Raw genomic sequence first — 17,348 nt, forward strand, 5'->3', positions numbered from 1 at the left:
ATTTTCCTTGCATTGTTTTATTTTTTATTTTTTATGCACGTTCTATTAAACGTGATATGCACAATTTAAACATTGTCCCCTGTTTTCATTTATTTATTCATTCATTTATGCAAACAGAGGCACCGTTAGAAGACTTAATATCAGCTCTTAAGTGTGCGGACTCCAGGTTGTAATGAGTCACAGCGCCGCACAGAAACGGACCAGTCATGTTTTTCTCGTGTTTTCACGCAGATGGTTTGCACCGTTCGTGTGAAACCTAACGAACGCCTTTCTGCCTCTCTTTCAGGGACGGAGGCGTTCGGGAACAGATGTGGCGAGCGGCATGGTTTCTTCTCCACCCAGCTCCAAACTCCACCACATGTACGGAGTGAAAGCCTGGGCCATCTGGGTGCAGCAGAGAGCCGAACTCACCGACGGTGAGCTTCACCCACGTGCTGCTCTTGCTCAACACTTAACATTCTTATTTTATGCTCTTGTTATGTGCAGCACCCAGAGTGCCGTCTCCAACAGCGATGTTGCTAAGCAACAGTCTTGGGACAAAGTGCTTGAGTGTGAAGAAACATGAATATTTTTTTCCCCCCTTTTGTCTTTGAGACAGCTGATTTTAAGAAGTAATTCTTTAAATGTTCCACAGCAGGGGAACTGTATGGGTCTATTTTTGCCCTAGGAAGGAAGAGACTTAGTCATCAGTAGATGAAGCGCAGATTTCTAAAGTTTGCAGGCTTTTTTATATATATATAATTAAAAGCCGTTTGAAATGCATCGTTATCGACACATGCTGCTTTCATGCTGCTTTACATCAGCAATTCTATGAGGTCATGTGACCATAGCATTTCTTATACAACAGATACATTATATAGGCAAATGTATTGGATCAAATGGCTTTTCCAGCCATACATGCTTCCTACGCATACTCTTTGCACAAAGTTATAGGGTACACACTTGTTTTTGGATGTGGTAGCATGAAATTTTCCCCTTCACTGGAACTTGACCCAAACCTTTTCCAGCATAAGTTAACATGAGCTTTACATGGGTTGGAGTGGAAGAGCTTGAGCACCTTTGGGACAAATTGGAACTCTGACCGCACCCCATTTCTCACCTACATCAGTACCTGACATTGCTAACAGCCTTGCGGTTGAAGGAGCACACAGGCACACCTCAAAGTTCTGTGAACGTCTTCCTAGATTCCTACCATGTGCTGGATCTAGAGACTCCTTCAATACTTATTACTTATAATAGCCTTTTAAATTACTGTGCATGTGTTATAGAAACTGTAAGGTATTTAAAAGCATATACACCCAGAACTACTGCTGTTAGAGAAAATGATCTCCTCCCAACCAATCAGAATCGAGAATTCAATCTCCTGTTGGTAGAGCTAGGAATAACGTACTATTGCAGATTCGGGGTTGAGCTATTTAATGTAGGGATTCTATATTAAATTATTTATGTACTCAAGTATTACTGTTAAATGTTGCTCATTGTTCTGTAAAGCAAGTTGTAAGTGCTTTGGTTTGCTGTCCTCAGAGGAAAGTATCAATACTTAATGTCATTCTGACAGTGTCCCACTGTGCGTGTTACTGACATTTACTCTTATCTCTGCGTTTATTTATTTATTTTAGCCAGCCCACTGGTTTTGAAGGAGGACGTGTTGGATTGTAGTTCCGAAGAGCTCGGCGATGCGTTGTGTCACTTCATCAGCGAAGTTCGCAGGCCAAACGGCCAACCTTACGCTCCTGATAGTGTCTACTATCTGTGCTTGGGCATCCAGCAGGTCTGATCATTTTACTTTATTAATCCATCCATCCAGCTTCATGTCTGTGTATGTGTGTGTGTGTACATATCAAAATGAGCACGTTGTTAACACAAATTGATTGTAACCGCAATTATTTTAATACAGCGCTATTAACCCAGCGTGCATTTCTGTTTGACCATTTTTACTGCAAATATGAATAAATAAATATAAACAAGGCCAAATTTAAAAAAATTTTAAATACACTCCACTGAAAAAAATCATATTTAATCACTAAACATTGCCTTCCCAGACAGTTTCAGCATTGAGCTCTTCTCAACATAATTCTTAAAGGAGCCACGTACCATATTTAACAATGAAAACAACCACTAAAGAAAATGATGAATATGTAACTATAGAAACAGGACATCTAAAAAGAAAGAAATATTAAAAGAATCATTTCCAGAGTGTAAAATAAAGAAATAAATCTAAAATAATTAATAAGAGAGTGAGGAATTAAAATAGTTTTTAACATCCATTAAAAACTTAAAGTATTAATTAATAAAATAATATAAATATCTCTGCTCATAGTTACAACTATTCACTCTGCTCCTACAGTTGAGTCATTTCGTTCTGCTCTACTGTTTTTTATTTTTTACTTTTTAAGGTCACGTCTTTGTGCTTTTGCCTGCAGACTGTGGAGCTCCATTTATTAAATCGATACAGAACGAGGTTCATTGTCTTCTGACCCTGGTTCTTGATCAGTACAATGTGGTGTGTTTTGTTTTGTTTTTTGTTTTTGGTATAGGACTGAAGGAAAATGGTAAAATTTTTCATTCATGTTGCATAATAATAATTATTTACTCATGTTTAGTTGTGACCTAAGGTTTTTTTTTTTATTGTTCTCCATATAAATAAGTAAGTTTATTACTTAGTTACTTACATTTTGTGATCTCGTTCTCTCAAACAGCACCTTCTTGAAAATGGGCGACTGGAGAATATCTTCACGGATCCTCTTTATAACCAGTTTACCACAGACATGACCAGGCTGATCAAAGACTGGGAGGGCAACTTAACTCCAAGTGGTAATACATGTGTCTGACATCTTCACTGTATGCACGGAAGTTTGTGGACACCTGAGAATAAGATGGCGTGTGTTTTCTGAACACATTCTGATAATCTCCAGTCTTCTGGGAAAGTGTTCTACTAGATTTTAGAGTGTGCTGGTGGAGATTTGTGCTTATTCACAGCCACAAGACTGTTAGGAACTGGAAACAGGAACTGTAAGATGAGGTAAAGCATATGTTCATGGAGCTGGCTTTGTGCACAGGGCCATTGTCATGCTGGAACAGGTTTGGATCTCATAGTTCAAGTGAAGGGGGGATTTAATGCTACCGCATCCAAAGACAATTGGGGGACTCCAACTATTTGGTATTAGTTTGGGGAAGAGCCATATAAATCAGGTGTCCCAATACTTTTGTCCATATATTGTGTATATATGCACACAAATAAGAATATCAACATGTAATTTTGGATACATAAGTGACTTTATTTACTCTATCAAATGCTTATCGCAGGTAGTACATTCAATTAGGATTTCATGCTATTAAAACCATATAAACGGCTTCGGCTCGAAGATCAAACGACTGTGTGTATGCGCAGGTTTCTTGCAGTCCCGCATCGAGGAGACTTTCCTGTGGGAATGCAAACAGTTGGGTGCTTTGTCTCCTTACGTCCTGCTCAACACGCTGATCTTTTTCGGTGTCAAACACCTCGACCTAAAAACTGTCGACCAGCATCAGCATCTTTCATTCGCCTCCATCGCCCGCTGCTCGAGGAACATGAAGCACGGCAGGTCCTCCTACCTCCGGTTCAGATTTGCCGGAAGAGACGACGGCGAAAGGGAGAAGCGAGGTGAGAAAGGGAGCGGCACGTCTGAGAATTATTTTCTAAGATTTGGTTGTTAGCATTGTTATAAAACACTTTCTGTTGAAAGTCATTGATCCGATTTGGATTCGTGGATATGTTTTTCTTTTTCTTCCAGTTTTACTTGGTAAGCGAAAGAGAGACGATGCAGAGGAGGACGTGGAGTATGGCGAGATGCCCGAGAATACCGAGGACCCTTTACACTGTCCTGTCCGACTATACGAGTTCTACCTCTCCAAATGGTGAGCTATGGTGAACATCAGTATTTACATGGTAGTGATCTGCACATCTCTACTGCAACCTGCTCATTTGTTTCCCCAATGCTTAAGAGCAGGAGACTTCAATATTAATCATGAAGAGTTGGTTTAGCTACAGGCTTTTATTCGGACCTAGCACGACTCGCACCTGCTTCCACTCGTTTATGTTTAAACAGTCCCCAACTTAAACGTTGTCCCTGACAAGTTGCCAACTTTCATAGATGCGAACGAAATCGCAAACGAGGCTCATGTGACATTGCTGCCCGACATTGTCGCAGGCGTGCACCCTCCGCAAGTGTTCCTACAATTGAAGCTCGGGATGTCTGGAAGCAAGCGGAAAAGGTGGGGAACGCTAAGAAGTGCAAAGCATTAACAATGGAAACAAAAGAAAATGATTGAGAGATTGGACCGAGGTGAAAAGACCCCAATTCTAGAGAACAAGGACGAGATCTTGGGACCATGTGAAGTCATGATGTGAAATTTAACCATCCTCACATCAAAATGAAGTAGTGTCATAACAGCCTGTTTTTGCTCGGTTTTGATTAGACGGTTGCCTCACAAGTAAACTCCGACATCACGCTTCTTTCTGGATTATATGTTCTAAAGTGACTCATTAAAAGCTGTCACTGTGTTTCTGTTTGCTTTGTTTTACTTGCAGTCCAGACTGTGTGAAGGAGCGGCCGGATGTTTTCTACCTGCAGCCTGAGAGTTCCTGCCACCCCGGCAGCTCGGTGTGGTATTCCACCCAGCCTCTAGATGGCACTATTTTGGACAGCATGCTATCACGCATCCTTGCCGTCCGGGATGTCCATGTGGAGCCGAAGCCGCTGCAGCCGAGCTCTTCAGACGAAGACACCCCGTAAATGAACAAACGTTAGACATCGTGTAGGACACTGGTGGTGTTCTTTCTTAAACTCTGTGTTGTCCGAGCTTTACGACACCATTAACTAATTGGCAGGTGGGGGGGTGGAAACGTGACTTTAAAGGATCTCAACATTCAAGGATCAATTCAGTCGATTTATTTTTTTTTATTATCTCTTAGTAGAACTCATGTTTCAACCATGTTACAAATGCATGCTCTAGTGAAATAGTTTTTTTTTCCTAAATCGTATCTAATTATCCGGTTTCGCGTCTGACCTTTTACGTGCGGAATCCACGTGAAAACCATGAATCCCAGGTGGGATTGTTTTGCAAAGCATTAGTGTTCATTTGCCCATGTGGTTCATTTCACCCCTCTGTGCGGCTCAGCATTCGACCTGAAAATTGTGCCGGGATTTGGAATATTTTACCTGTAATTTAACATGAGCTTTATATGAGCTCTTTGGACGCCTTCCGACCAGATGTGTGTTGATGCACTCCATAACCTTGATACACAGCCTCGGATTTATGAAAATGCATGCAGAATGCATTTAAAGCATCCATCTGTTGAACGCGAGCCGATTTAGATGTGCGATCCATAGAGTGACGTGATGAGATGGAGATGGTGCAAAGGAATTAATTCCATAATTATAGAAGGACTTTTTTTTTTTTCTTTCTAAATAATAGAGAAGATGAAGGCCCATGTGGGTCTTTCACCCAGGCTGACCAAATCGTAAAATTTGATAGCGGTGTTTAAACGAGAACAAACACAGGAGAGATATCTTTTGTTCTTCTTCTTCTGGCACATCCGTAGTCAAGAACAGTAAAAACAACCAACACACCATCAGATAGAGCTGACTCTGGAAAGTGAGAAGACACCAAGTGGATTTTTCATGTTTCAGATTGTTCGCATCCCGTGATTATTATTATTTTTTGAGCCTCGTAGTTCTTTCGATCGTCGGTTTTCCTGCTCGCTAGACTCATCATAATCTCTTTTCAGTCACATTCTCACTTATATCAAATTGCCTTTTTTGGGGGCCCAACCGAAGCCAAAAGATGAACTCTTTGTCAAGCGCTTATACTTATTTTAGTTTTAAGCAGCAACGTCCCCCCCGGTCAGCACAGAGGCCAAATTAGTTCTGTAATGTTTATCCACAAGACTTTGCAGATATTTGCACAGATACAGCCAGCGCCTGCCTACGATGTAAGGCCAATTGTCATTTGCTACCATGGTAACCGAACGGAAGGCTTTTGCTCGAGGGCTGTGCTGGATTTCTGCAGCTTTTCGAGACACGAGCAACAAAAGTGGTAAGGCAGTCACCCTCATTTCAGTGTTACCAGTGTGGAAACTTATTAGTCGTGATAAGACATTTTTATTCCAAGGATAAGTCGTACTTTAACCCGTGGGTCAACTAGACGATGTTTCTTACCACCCCTTCCCCCACCAAACACTAAAAGTATCCATGAAGAGTCTGTTATTTAGAAATGTATATATTTCATTATATATCACTCGAACCCAACATGGAATAACTCATTACCTTAATCACGTTCGTGTTCAGCAGAAGTGTGTGTGTGGGTGTGTTTGCACGCAGGGCACAAGAGTTGTCGATTGAAAGCTTTCGAGAGCGAGTGTGTGTGTGGTTGCGGAGTAAGAATGCAACAAAGGCTGACTAAAAACGAGGCTTTTTTTTGTTTGTTTGTGTCTGTATTAAAGAATTAATTAAATGTGATCGAAGACAGAAACATGTCATCGTTTCAACATTGTACTCTGTCCTTAAAATTAAAGGTTATGATTAATAAAGCTGTTCCTTTTTTCCCCCTCTTGTACAATTGAAGTGATTTGATTTGTCTTACATTTTAAGAAAAAATTAGGTGAAAGAAGCAAGTCCTGCAAAACTACAAAAGCCCCGAAGCAGCATCAGAATTTGGGGGGAGGGGAATGTGATTGAGAGTGTCAGAGAGTGAGTGTGAGAGAGGAGGGAGCTGGAGGAAGAGGGAGAGAGAGAGCAAGAGAGAGAGAGAGGGAGAGCTGACGTTGGTGCTGAAATAGGAGGTCGTCAGTGTTTCTCTATAAAATGGGATGATATTCTGATGACCGGATCATCATTCTCAAATGTGGACTATTACCCTGTGGTTCTTGGACGCTGTTTTCACTCTTGGACCAGAGAAGCAGAAGAAACTGAGGCTGTCCATCTGTCCTTGGCAGTGATGCTATGATTCCTGGATGGATAGAGGGGGGTTCCTTATCACCACTAATGGAAGTGATTGAAATGATTATGACTACAAGGATGCAAAGTAGGCAGAGACTCCAGTTTTCAAAAATTCGGATCTGCAGTGAGTTTTTCGATTTTGCTACACGTTTAATTTTAATCTTTAGACAACTTGTAGTAGTCTAAAAAAAAGTATGGTACGAATGTCAAGAGGGTTTTTTTTTTGCTGAGCAGATGGTGAATAAGTACAGATTGCAGCGAGGAGATGTACAGTAAAGCGAGGTACATATGTATTACTGTTGATTCCTGAAGACATGGTCCTGCAATGCACAGTGTGATTCTGTCCAACTCCAGAAGTAGTACTTCTACCTTTTTAATTATTGCAGTATCCCATAATTGAAAATGACAACACTCGTTTCAATGTTGCATTTTTTTTAAAACCATAAACACTTTTTTTCCATAAAAGAATATCTTGGAATAGTTTCTACAATGGGCAAAACACTGAGTCGGCCAGGTTGCCTGCGCCAGAGCCCTTGTTGCTCAAAGAAAACTGACAGAGAAGGCTACAATGAAGATGGATATATCCCTCAGCGCTCCATCTACGATACAATGTGCATCAACGAGCAGATCGACCATGGCTCAGCGCACAGCACTCTGGGGTCGCGGAGAGGTCGTGAGACTGATTTCTCCAGTAACGGCTCCCTGGGGGGTGACATGTTTGACACCAGATCTTCTGTGCTCCTAACTGGCGGAAGACGACTGGACGAGAGGTTTATTTTCGACTCCCTGAAACTGGCTAACGATGAACTGAGATCGCCAGGAGGGTTCGCCAGGTCCACTTCCCCGAGTGTGTCGTGTTCATCAGCTCCTGGCGGCTCCATGAACAAGAGGCATCACCACCAGGATAGTGGAAAGAAGGAAAGCCTTTGCCGCCACTCTTGGAAGGTCCTTACCCCTCCGAAGTTTCCTGAGCCTTTAGAGCTTTCGCCAGGAGAAAAGAACTTTTTAAATCCAGGTGTCGCGTTCTTCCCAAGCAGCATAACCTCTCCACAGATCTCCCCGTTCTCCGGATCCCCCTTCTCAACTGGCACTCATACTCCGTCGGTTTTTTTCTCCCCTTCCCCTCTTCCTTACAATCAGCAATTCCACAGACAATCTTTACCTATCCAGCCGTCATCACCAAGACCACCTCTTTCGGAACTTTCAGTGAGTGCTCTCATGTCTGGCCAAGATATACAGGGGGAGACCGACAAAGAGCAGTTGATAAGAGGACCTGAGAATGTCGTCATAGAGCAGGCAAAATTTCAGACTTTTAAACCCAAGCCAGTTGAGCCTATCGTTGAGCAACAACCTGCCACACCAGAGCCTGAACATGACACTGCACCTCTTTTGCACTCTGTCATCCCTAAAGGTCCAACAATCTGCAAAACCTCAATGGAGTCTACTTGGCCACGGAGGCTGATTGGTCGGCGGAGGACGGTGAGGCAAGGTGGGGCAGTTCACAACCTTCCCATTCTTCCTCCATTGCCTTCTATGCTTATCCGGAGTATCTCGGATAAGAAGCCAACCCCCCGACTTTCCCCTTTTCCCGAGCACCAAGGAAATGTGGAGGGCCATCTGAGTAAATCGATGCTCAAAAATGAACTGCAGGATTGTTCCTTGCAGGACTGGAAGATCCTGCGTGAAATTGAAGAGCGTAAAGCCGGACAGACTAAAAACGAAATACAAACTGTGGAAGGCCTAGGCAAAATGTCACCCCTCAGAGAGAAACCCGAGGAGAGTGTTGATGAAAACTTTCCGACTGAGTGTGAGGTTGAGAACTGGGAAGCTGTGCTCGAGATGGTTAACTCGCTTTGGGAGGAAACATGGAAAGACTCTGATTCCCAGAATTTAGGCTCTTTGAGGCACTGGCCCCTTTTGCATCCTCCGACAGGTTTTGGTGGCTCCCAGGCCCCTTCTTGTACAAGTTCAGAGTTAGGAGCCGAAGATCTACTGGAGCTTGAAAGAATCTGTAGAGAGGACTCGATAGATTCAGAACTCAGTGACTTACTACACACGCAGGCTGAATCACAGCTAGAGGAAAACAAAACCAATGTTATTGTCACACAACCAATGGGACATCTTAAACAAGCTAGCATTCCAACTTTACTGGATCTTGGGTCTGCTGATGAACAAGTGAGGAAAAACTACGGACAAACCTATTCACCGGATTCCAACTTAACTTTGGACTCTGACTCCAGTGGGGTTTTCATGTCTAATACCAGCCAGACCAGTAAAGAAGACATTAACTCTGATGGTGACAGATCTGTCTTTGAATTGGACTTGGCAAGTGCACCTTTACCTAATAAAGGTAACAATAAACAGACTATTACCAGAGCAAGTGGAACATCCAAACCAGAGATAATTGACCATAAAAGGTCACCTAACCCTGCAGATTTCAACAAAGTCATTCATTTAAAAAAAGTTCAAACCAAAGGCATAAACAGTTCCAAATCCTTGGACAGTGGATTTCTGGGGCAAGGGATCTCGAACACTGTGAAAGCATCAACAACTGATGTGACTTTTTCGAAACCTGATAATAGAGGAACTTTGCTGAATAGTGCCGATTTTGATCCTTTTGTTGCGACTGACAGCTTTGTCTATCTCGCAGTTTCGGTTCTGCCACCTCCCAAAACTAAAAGGAACATTCTACATCAGGAAGGCGACTCTTTTTCAACTGGAAATGACCCCTATTCCCTGCCTCCATTTCGAAACCGGGGCCTTATCCCGATGAGTGTGATTTTCTTTCCACGGACAGCTTTGTGTACCTGGCTGCCCCTGATTGTCACCTGCTGGTTGCAGAAGGTCATTCTGTGTATGATTCAAAGGACTCAGATTCGGAGGACAGTGGCTCCAGAGCCGATTTTGTCCAAGCTTCCACGGTTGGAGACAGCGACTGGGACTCTGACCTGACCGATTCAGAACACGAATGGGACCACTGGGAAGAGCTGGAACAGGAAGTCTTGCAGGGTCTTTTCTGCGAGGACCAATCAGAAGTGGACAGCGAGTGCCACGACAAGCCTGCTGCGCGCCAGATCTCTCGCCAGAGTGCCGAGTTGACTGGCAACATCGCGCAGGATAATGCTGGGGGGTCTTCGCAACCTACGCAGGGGTCAGAGCCACACATGGAGATGGAATCTGTGTCCTCGCAGCTCTTTTCATAGTGGCAAAACAGATGCACTCGATTTAGAAACTTGACCTCTTCGTAACGAAATGGCAATCAGGGATAGAATTGTTTCAAAATCCAATCCTATGCTTGAGCACATTATAGGTCTCCTATTAATAAACAGTACTTGTACTTTCTTAGACCTATGTAATTGTGAGTTGCATAGATTTGTTCGCTTGGCGATTTTCGTTTGCTTATTTGGATCATATTTAGCTGAGCAAATTGACAAATTGGCGATTTATAGTGGCACTTTGACGTGATTGTGATATTACCTAATAGGGTTTTGTTCGGGGGGAGTATTAAAATTGTAAAAAAAAAAAAGCTAAAACTAATAGCGCAATATAATAGAAATATATATATATATATATATATATATATATATATATATATATATATATATATATATATATATATATATATATATATGCAGGGCAAGTATTAATGCTTTATGTTCATGTGATGAATTCTGAATGAATTAATAGCCTTTTTTTTTTTTCGTTTCTTTTAATTACTGTATAAATAAAATGCAGCATTGTAAAATGTTTGCAGAGTTAGGTTTTCTGCACAGCTCGACAACCGCGAATACTTTCCCCGAGTGCTCCGTTTTACCTGTAAGCATATCACCAAGGCAATAGAAATGCATTATTGTACTCCGCTTTCAATAAAGCAACTGTGAAAAAGACCCGAAATATATATTGGACTTTTTCCCTGTAGCTATTTTTTCCTGCAAAATCTGACAGGAGATCTTGAGTGTGCTCTAACAATACTACCCCTCTTCCTCACTCCTCCTCCACTCCTCTACCATTTCTCTTTCTCACTCACTTCTCCTGCCTTCAGCTTCTCTCTCTCCATCTGTCTCATGGCCTAAAAATTTGATTTCTCATGTGGATTGTATGAACGGAGGAGCCGCGAGTGGGTAATGTGGGTGACCAAATAGACCTATTTTAGGGCTAATTAATTAGATCAGTCTTAATGAGGCTGTAAATAGACTGCATTGTGCACCCAAACACAAATGGGTCAGAACAAATGATATGCGCCCGTGTTTTTTTTATATTTTTGCTGTGCGCTCTCGTCGTCCATGACTCGGTTGGCACCTTTTGTCCCATCTTGGCAGCCCACGTCTCACTCAGTGTGGTGTCTTCCATCTGTTCCACGCTATGCTCTGTGCCGGTATAACTGAGAATCTTGGGGTGCCTCGCTAATTTATTTTGGCTTTCGTTGAGCTTTCCTGCGGCTATGTTCGAGACAAACTTTCGGGTCGAGGTCACACTTTTAACCCTGCCGCCTTGTAGAAATGTTACCTCAAAAACGGCCTTTAATTACACCATCTTATAAGTATATATAAAAACCCTCCAAGAGATATTCGGGTGTACGGTTTGTTAAAGAAATCTTTTTGTATTAGGAAGCAGAAAAGCGGCAGAGACGACAAAAGAAAGTGGTGCGCTGCGAAAACGTTGGCTTTGTGATGATGTCTGTGTGTGGGATGCTTGTGTTCATGTATGTGAGCCAAAGCCAGGGCACATGTGTAGGAGGAGCTGAGCTGAGTGGGTGACTCAGTGTGTGGGCAATTTTTTATTTATTTATTTTATTTTTATTTTTTTGCTCTCTGGTCAGTGCATTGTATTGATTTGTCAGTTGTTATATGATGCTTTGTGTGCCTGTACTTTAGCCACCAAAGAGCACTGATTGGGGATTATTGAGGCTGCTTATAAATATTAATATTGCCTGGAAATAGGGGCAGCTTTTGATTTGAGATATGGATTTTTTCTTTTTGCACTCTGTATGAAAGGACTTGCCTCTGCTGGATAAAATGTGTAGGAGGGATTTTATCGTTACTGAAAGAGCAAGAGGTGACGTTTATGTAACAAATGCGAGTCTACCACGCTGCAATTCATTTCTGAACTGATGTAAGTCGGATTGTAATGTAAAAAAATTTAACGCTGTTTAAGACAGAAAGATTTTTGGGAAGGATGATCCTGATCTCGCTGCTGATCTCATTGTTGAGTCTCAGCTTCCTGATTACAGAAGGTCAACTATATACATTCCACACTGACTTCGAAAACTAAATATAGGATGATGATGGAGATATTATTGTAACACACTATATCAACAAAAGGTTTTAGACACCTGAACATTAGATGTTGCTGCTTATTGATCATCCCATTCCACAATTAGTCTCCATTTCCAGGTGTTCCACTAGATTGTAGAGTGTGCTTGTGGAGATCACAGAAGGCAGATACTGATAGGTTTGTGGTCTGAGCTCTATAGCAGGCCGCTCAAGATCTTCCACTCCAACCCATGTACACCATAACTTCATGGAGCTGGCTTTGTGCACAGGAGCATTGTCATGCTGAAACAGGTTTGGGTTTGAAGTTCAAGTGAATGAAAACTTTCATGCTACTGCATTCATAGATTATATATTATATACAATGATGTGCTTCCAACCTCGTGTTAGCAGTTCAAGCACAGGTTCACTATTGCTTCTGGCAACACAGCATAACACAACAAGCTGAAGATGAGCTTTGCACTTTAAACTGAACCTTAAGCAGCATATACAGTTATTGCACAAGTATTCACCTCCTTGAACTTGTATAACAATTGAACAAAAAATATATAAATATTAGGGCTGCCAATCGACACCAAACAGAACGTTTATGTTTCCACACGGACGGTTTTAATCGCGGATATGTGCACTGTGGCGTTTTTTTTGGTATGGAGAATAGGGATATAAGTCTCTGATCTATTATTACAGCAGAGACTTGGCTCATCTGTAAAATCCATTTTTAGTGATTCAAAATAATCAATGAATATGCGTATAAATATATATTTATATTTTAGCACATCTGGATCCAAATAACATTCATATAACATTGATACACATACTGCATTGCATTCTTTTTGTGATTTCAGTATTGCACAAGGAAACAACTTTATTTAAGCCGTTGAAAAAAAAGGTATCGATTCTACACATTTTTTCCTCCCTTTCTCTAAAATAACTTAAAACCATTTTAATTGCTGTCCATCATTATTCCATTTTTAATAGAAATCGGATCTAATATATAGCCGTTAAAGGGCTCCACAAATTAGCTATAATTTTGTAGTGTTCATTGAGACTTCTCCACCTGTCTCTAGTCATCTGGCCCACTTTTCATACTCCCACAATGCAGGTTTCAACTCTTTCAATAGTTTTTGGACAGATCAGGGTTTATAGAAGACCACTTCTTATCCAGTCTTTTGGTCTTTACAGTCATTCTGGGTGTAAGTTTTGGGTCATTATCCTGTTGGAGGAGCCATAAGCAGCGACTGAGGTGGGGTTTTCTGACACTATCGGTACGTTGTGCTCCAGAATGGCTTGGTGGTCTTGCCTGTGCAGATTCAAGGCTCCCCATGCTACAGCAAAGAGTCCTTAATTGCAAATTCGAGCCTCTGCCTGTTTTTAGAATGGTTTTGTTGGTTTTTGAAAGCCTTATTTTTTAAATAAAGCCAGTTAAAGCCAGATTTGTCTGCATAAAGGCCTAAAGGTCATTTCCCAGATGTATTCTGGCTTATTAATATGTATTTAACCGAAATTGAGTCTGAAAATTGTAATTGGGCTTTTAAATGAAAGATATGTTCATGCCTGAGGACTTATGAATCATTGACTCAATCAGTAATACTGAGTGGTTTTACAGTGCAGGAGATGCAGTGCATTTAGTTTCAGGAGATTGCTCAGTTTGTTTTAACAATCTGAGGTTCTCCATGCTGGTGAGGGTCCGATCTATCCTGCATTTCTGTCGCCGATTCGCCTGATCTGTAACATCGCGGTGCTCGCACTGCCTGGGAACCATCCGCCTGCTTATGGCTTTGAGAATTTTCTTTCCGATCAGATAACTCATTTCGCACAGGCACATCAGGATGCACAGGGCAGACGTGACCACCATGAAGAGCGTGAAGATCTTTTTTTCCGTAGGCCGCGAGATGAAGCAGTCCACCACGTTCGGACACGGCTCCAGGGAGCACTTGGAGAGACGTGGCATGTCGAAGCCGTCGTAGAGGTAATACAGGATGTAGAGGAAGGCGCCGTCGAATCCCGCTTTGAACAGAAGGCTGAGCATGTAGGTCCACCACAACCCGCCTCTTTTTTTCCCGGGGTGAGCGTACAGGTGCTCGCCCTTGTGACGTTTGGCGTGCTTTTTGTCCTTCTCTTCTCGCAGTTTGACGTGAGCCACCACCAAGAGCGACGGGCAGGTGACGAAGATGAGCTGCAGAGCCCAGAGGCGGATGTGGGAGATGGGAAAGATGCTGTCGTAGCACACGTTGGTGCAGCCAACCTGCCTGGTGTTGCACACGAAGTCTTTGTTGTCGTCGCTCCAGACGCGCTGCGCCGCTACGACAAACACCAAGACCCTGAACACGAACACCATGGAGAGCCAGACACGACCAAACGCAGTGGAGTACTGGTTCACCCCGCTGATCAGAATCTGCAGTCCTGACCAGTTCATTTCTGATCTCTGGCAGTTCTTTAAACACACACACAAAAAAGGGGCAAATGCCAATATCCAAGTGTAAGCATTTAGATTCAAATTTACAGTTTAATTTATTTATATATTTATTTATTATTTACTAATACCACTAAATAAACCTGCCTACATTTGTGGCTTAAATAAACATAACCCAAAACACTGGTACTTTTGTTTTGTACCTGCCTGGGATAGTCCTGATATTCTAAACTGGGTCTATTTTCCACATATTAACAACTTAGTGCATTAATTTAAACCCACCCGGCCCTGACTAGTCTTGTTCCTGTCTTGTCCTGTTATGTAATTGCGCACTTCTTATTCGTATTTGCGTTTGCTTGAACGCTTTGTCTAAATAAATATGATTGTATTTGGTGGCGCCCTGAAGTACAAACAGAGCTTTGCGCATCAGCTATATTTGTTCTAATGTTTCGAATAGCATGCAGACTATCGACATCCTTGGAGTCGACAACTGGTTGCCATTTCAGACTGCAAAAAAAAGGCAATTTCCTCAATGTCTTTCTGATTTGTTTCTTCTGAATAATTTAAGTTTTCTACAGAACCGCCGCAGTGGTCGTTTACTAATTATAACTCCATGCTGATGCGCCAAAAGACATTTCTTATTGCTAAGTCCTAATATAAAGTAGCCTTTAACCAAATGCTCTACGTTGATTTAATTTAAAACGGAAATGTTTCTTGCAATTGTGATTTTTCTCAAAATATTAGCATTTTAATCTCATATTGCTATGACTTTATTCTTAAAATTTTTAGATTTTATTCTCGTAATTTCTACTTTATTCTCAAAATATTTAGTTTTTATTCTCGTAATATCTACTTTATTCTCAAAATATTTAGATTTTATTCTCGTAATTTCTACTTTATTTTTAAAATATTTCGACTTTACTCAAAATATTTCGATTTTATTCTTGTAATCTTAAATTTCTTAATTTCTTTAACGTGGCACTTAAACGCTGTCTTACTTTTGCAACTGTTAATCCTAATGATCATTTTTGACCAATAATAAACTTCCAAACATACAATCATACTAATAAGGATTCAAATAACAGCTTCATTCTGGGAAAGGAAATGGAATATTAAAACTTTTTGAGAATGAAAATAAGAAACCCAAATAGACATCAATTATTTAATACTATTATGTAATTGGCATGTTAAACATCGCAAAATGTATTGATTGATTTTTAGAGCTTGTATCAACTAAGATTACAGAAATACTGAAATGAGCTCTGTCTATAATAAATGTATAGAACGCACTGTTGTTTTGCTATTTTATGATAATTGCCTTAAACCCAATGGCAATAAAAGGAATAAAGGTTGCATTAATCCTGGGACGAAAGGAAGGATGAATAGACATAGTTGTCTATTTGTCATACATCTATGACCAACAATATGCAACCTAATACACTAAAAATTCTGCAGGCATGAGTAATGAGGAAATGGGAAGTGTTTTAAAGTAAAGTCTCACCCACAGTATTGTGTTTTGCAAATTTCTCTGGTTTTATATTGGTTGCCCTAACCCTAGATTATAATTTTGATTAATAGTGAACATATGCATAATAGTAACAGTATAATAATATAATATCCAGTTGTTAATGTATACACTGTTCAGAAGTCATGAAATGATATGTCAGGCGTTATATAAAGATTTTTGTGCCTATCTGATCTAAATGGATGAAGGAAACACAGGAATCTGAAACCTTTTAAATAAGGAGGTGCTACAATGTAGTTCAGTGTATATATATATATATATATATATATGTATGTATGTATGTATGTATGTATGTATGTATGTATGTATGTATATAAAATTATTTTTTTTATTTAGTTTCATTCTTAGGATGCCAAACATACCTGAGTATTATAAACAAGTACACGTATATATTTAACTCTATAGTTACATTATTTCTGACTTTGGCCTATGTGTATTTTTATGATTTTAAAATAATCCATGTTATGTTAATTTTAATTATGTTTACGCCCAAACATTTTTAAGATCAAAGATAAAGGTCAAGTCCAACGTTTCAACGACACCTGAAAACTGTAACTTTATTTCCAGGCCACTCTTCAAATTAAAACTAAACAAAATCCCACAACCCAAGACTGAAATACAAACTCCTACAGCTTCAAAACTATACCTTTGTTCCACCCTATCCCCTAACTGAAGCTTACCTTCTCACAAACCAGGCCGAAGCTGTGCTGAAGTTGAACGCTGAGCTCAGACTGGGAGTGTGTATGAACAGAAATCCAGTCTAACCTGATCCGAGAGCGTACACCTAAACAGAAATTGCACAGCCTGTAGGTAGTTTGTATTATGGTGGAGAAAACCCAGGGTGGTGCCTTGGACGTATACGGTGTCGTCTTACAAGAGGCGATGTCGAGCAGGAATATGGGGCCTTGAGACAAATCCGACTAATCCAAACACACCGATATCTGATCTCTGTCCTAAACACAGCTGTAACCACTGCACACACCGAGTGACATCAAACAGTCACTGGGATTTAAAAAGGCGATCTGTGGTATTTCATTCACATCTGCCATTGCTTTACACAAGCATCTTTTTCCCCCTGATGAGTAAAATGACTTCCTCTGCATTTGTGGCTTCCAAAAGTTTGCGGACACCTGACCACCAGACCTTTTAAACTGGTGTAG

The 17,348-nt window shown here is 40.9% G+C and overlaps 2 protein-coding genes across 2 annotated transcripts in view; one reads left to right on the forward strand and one right to left on the reverse strand.

The window, feature by feature from the left end:
* Positions 1-6,597, forward strand: part of si:ch211-266o15.1 — a 37,110-nt gene extending 30,513 nt beyond the window's left edge. The window contains 7 exon segments of the mRNA XM_046855737.1: positions 118-124; positions 287-416; positions 1,620-1,771; positions 2,700-2,814; positions 3,392-3,643; positions 3,774-3,897; positions 4,571-6,597. Of these exon segments, the coding sequence (XP_046711693.1) occupies positions 118-124; positions 287-416; positions 1,620-1,771; positions 2,700-2,814; positions 3,392-3,643; positions 3,774-3,897; positions 4,571-4,775 (985 nt within the window). The 3' untranslated portion in view covers positions 4,776-6,597.
* Positions 6,598-12,836: 6,239 nt separating this feature from the next.
* On the reverse strand, positions 12,837-17,093 carry gjb9a (gap junction protein beta 9a). The gene is made up of 2 exons (XM_046855807.1): positions 16,869-17,093; positions 12,837-14,684 (listed from the first exon to the last, which is right to left on the reverse strand). Exon 2 carries the CDS (start codon positions 14,664-14,666, stop codon positions 13,851-13,853), a length of 816 nt encoding a protein of 271 aa, XP_046711763.1. The 5' UTR covers positions 14,667-14,684; positions 16,869-17,093; the 3' UTR covers positions 12,837-13,850.
* Positions 17,094-17,348: the final 255 nt, after the last annotated feature.

The sequence above is a fragment of the Silurus meridionalis genome, chromosome 8 (assembly GCF_014805685.1).
Source record: "Silurus meridionalis isolate SWU-2019-XX chromosome 8, ASM1480568v1, whole genome shotgun sequence".
Classification (NCBI taxonomy): domain Eukaryota; kingdom Metazoa; phylum Chordata; class Actinopteri; order Siluriformes; family Siluridae; genus Silurus; species Silurus meridionalis.

What these genes read in the sequence shown, in the direction of transcription:
- gjb9a (XM_046855807.1), bottom strand. Translation starts at nt 14,666, where the DNA reads ATGAACTGGTCAGGACTGCAGATTCTGATCAGCGGGGTGAACCAGTAC.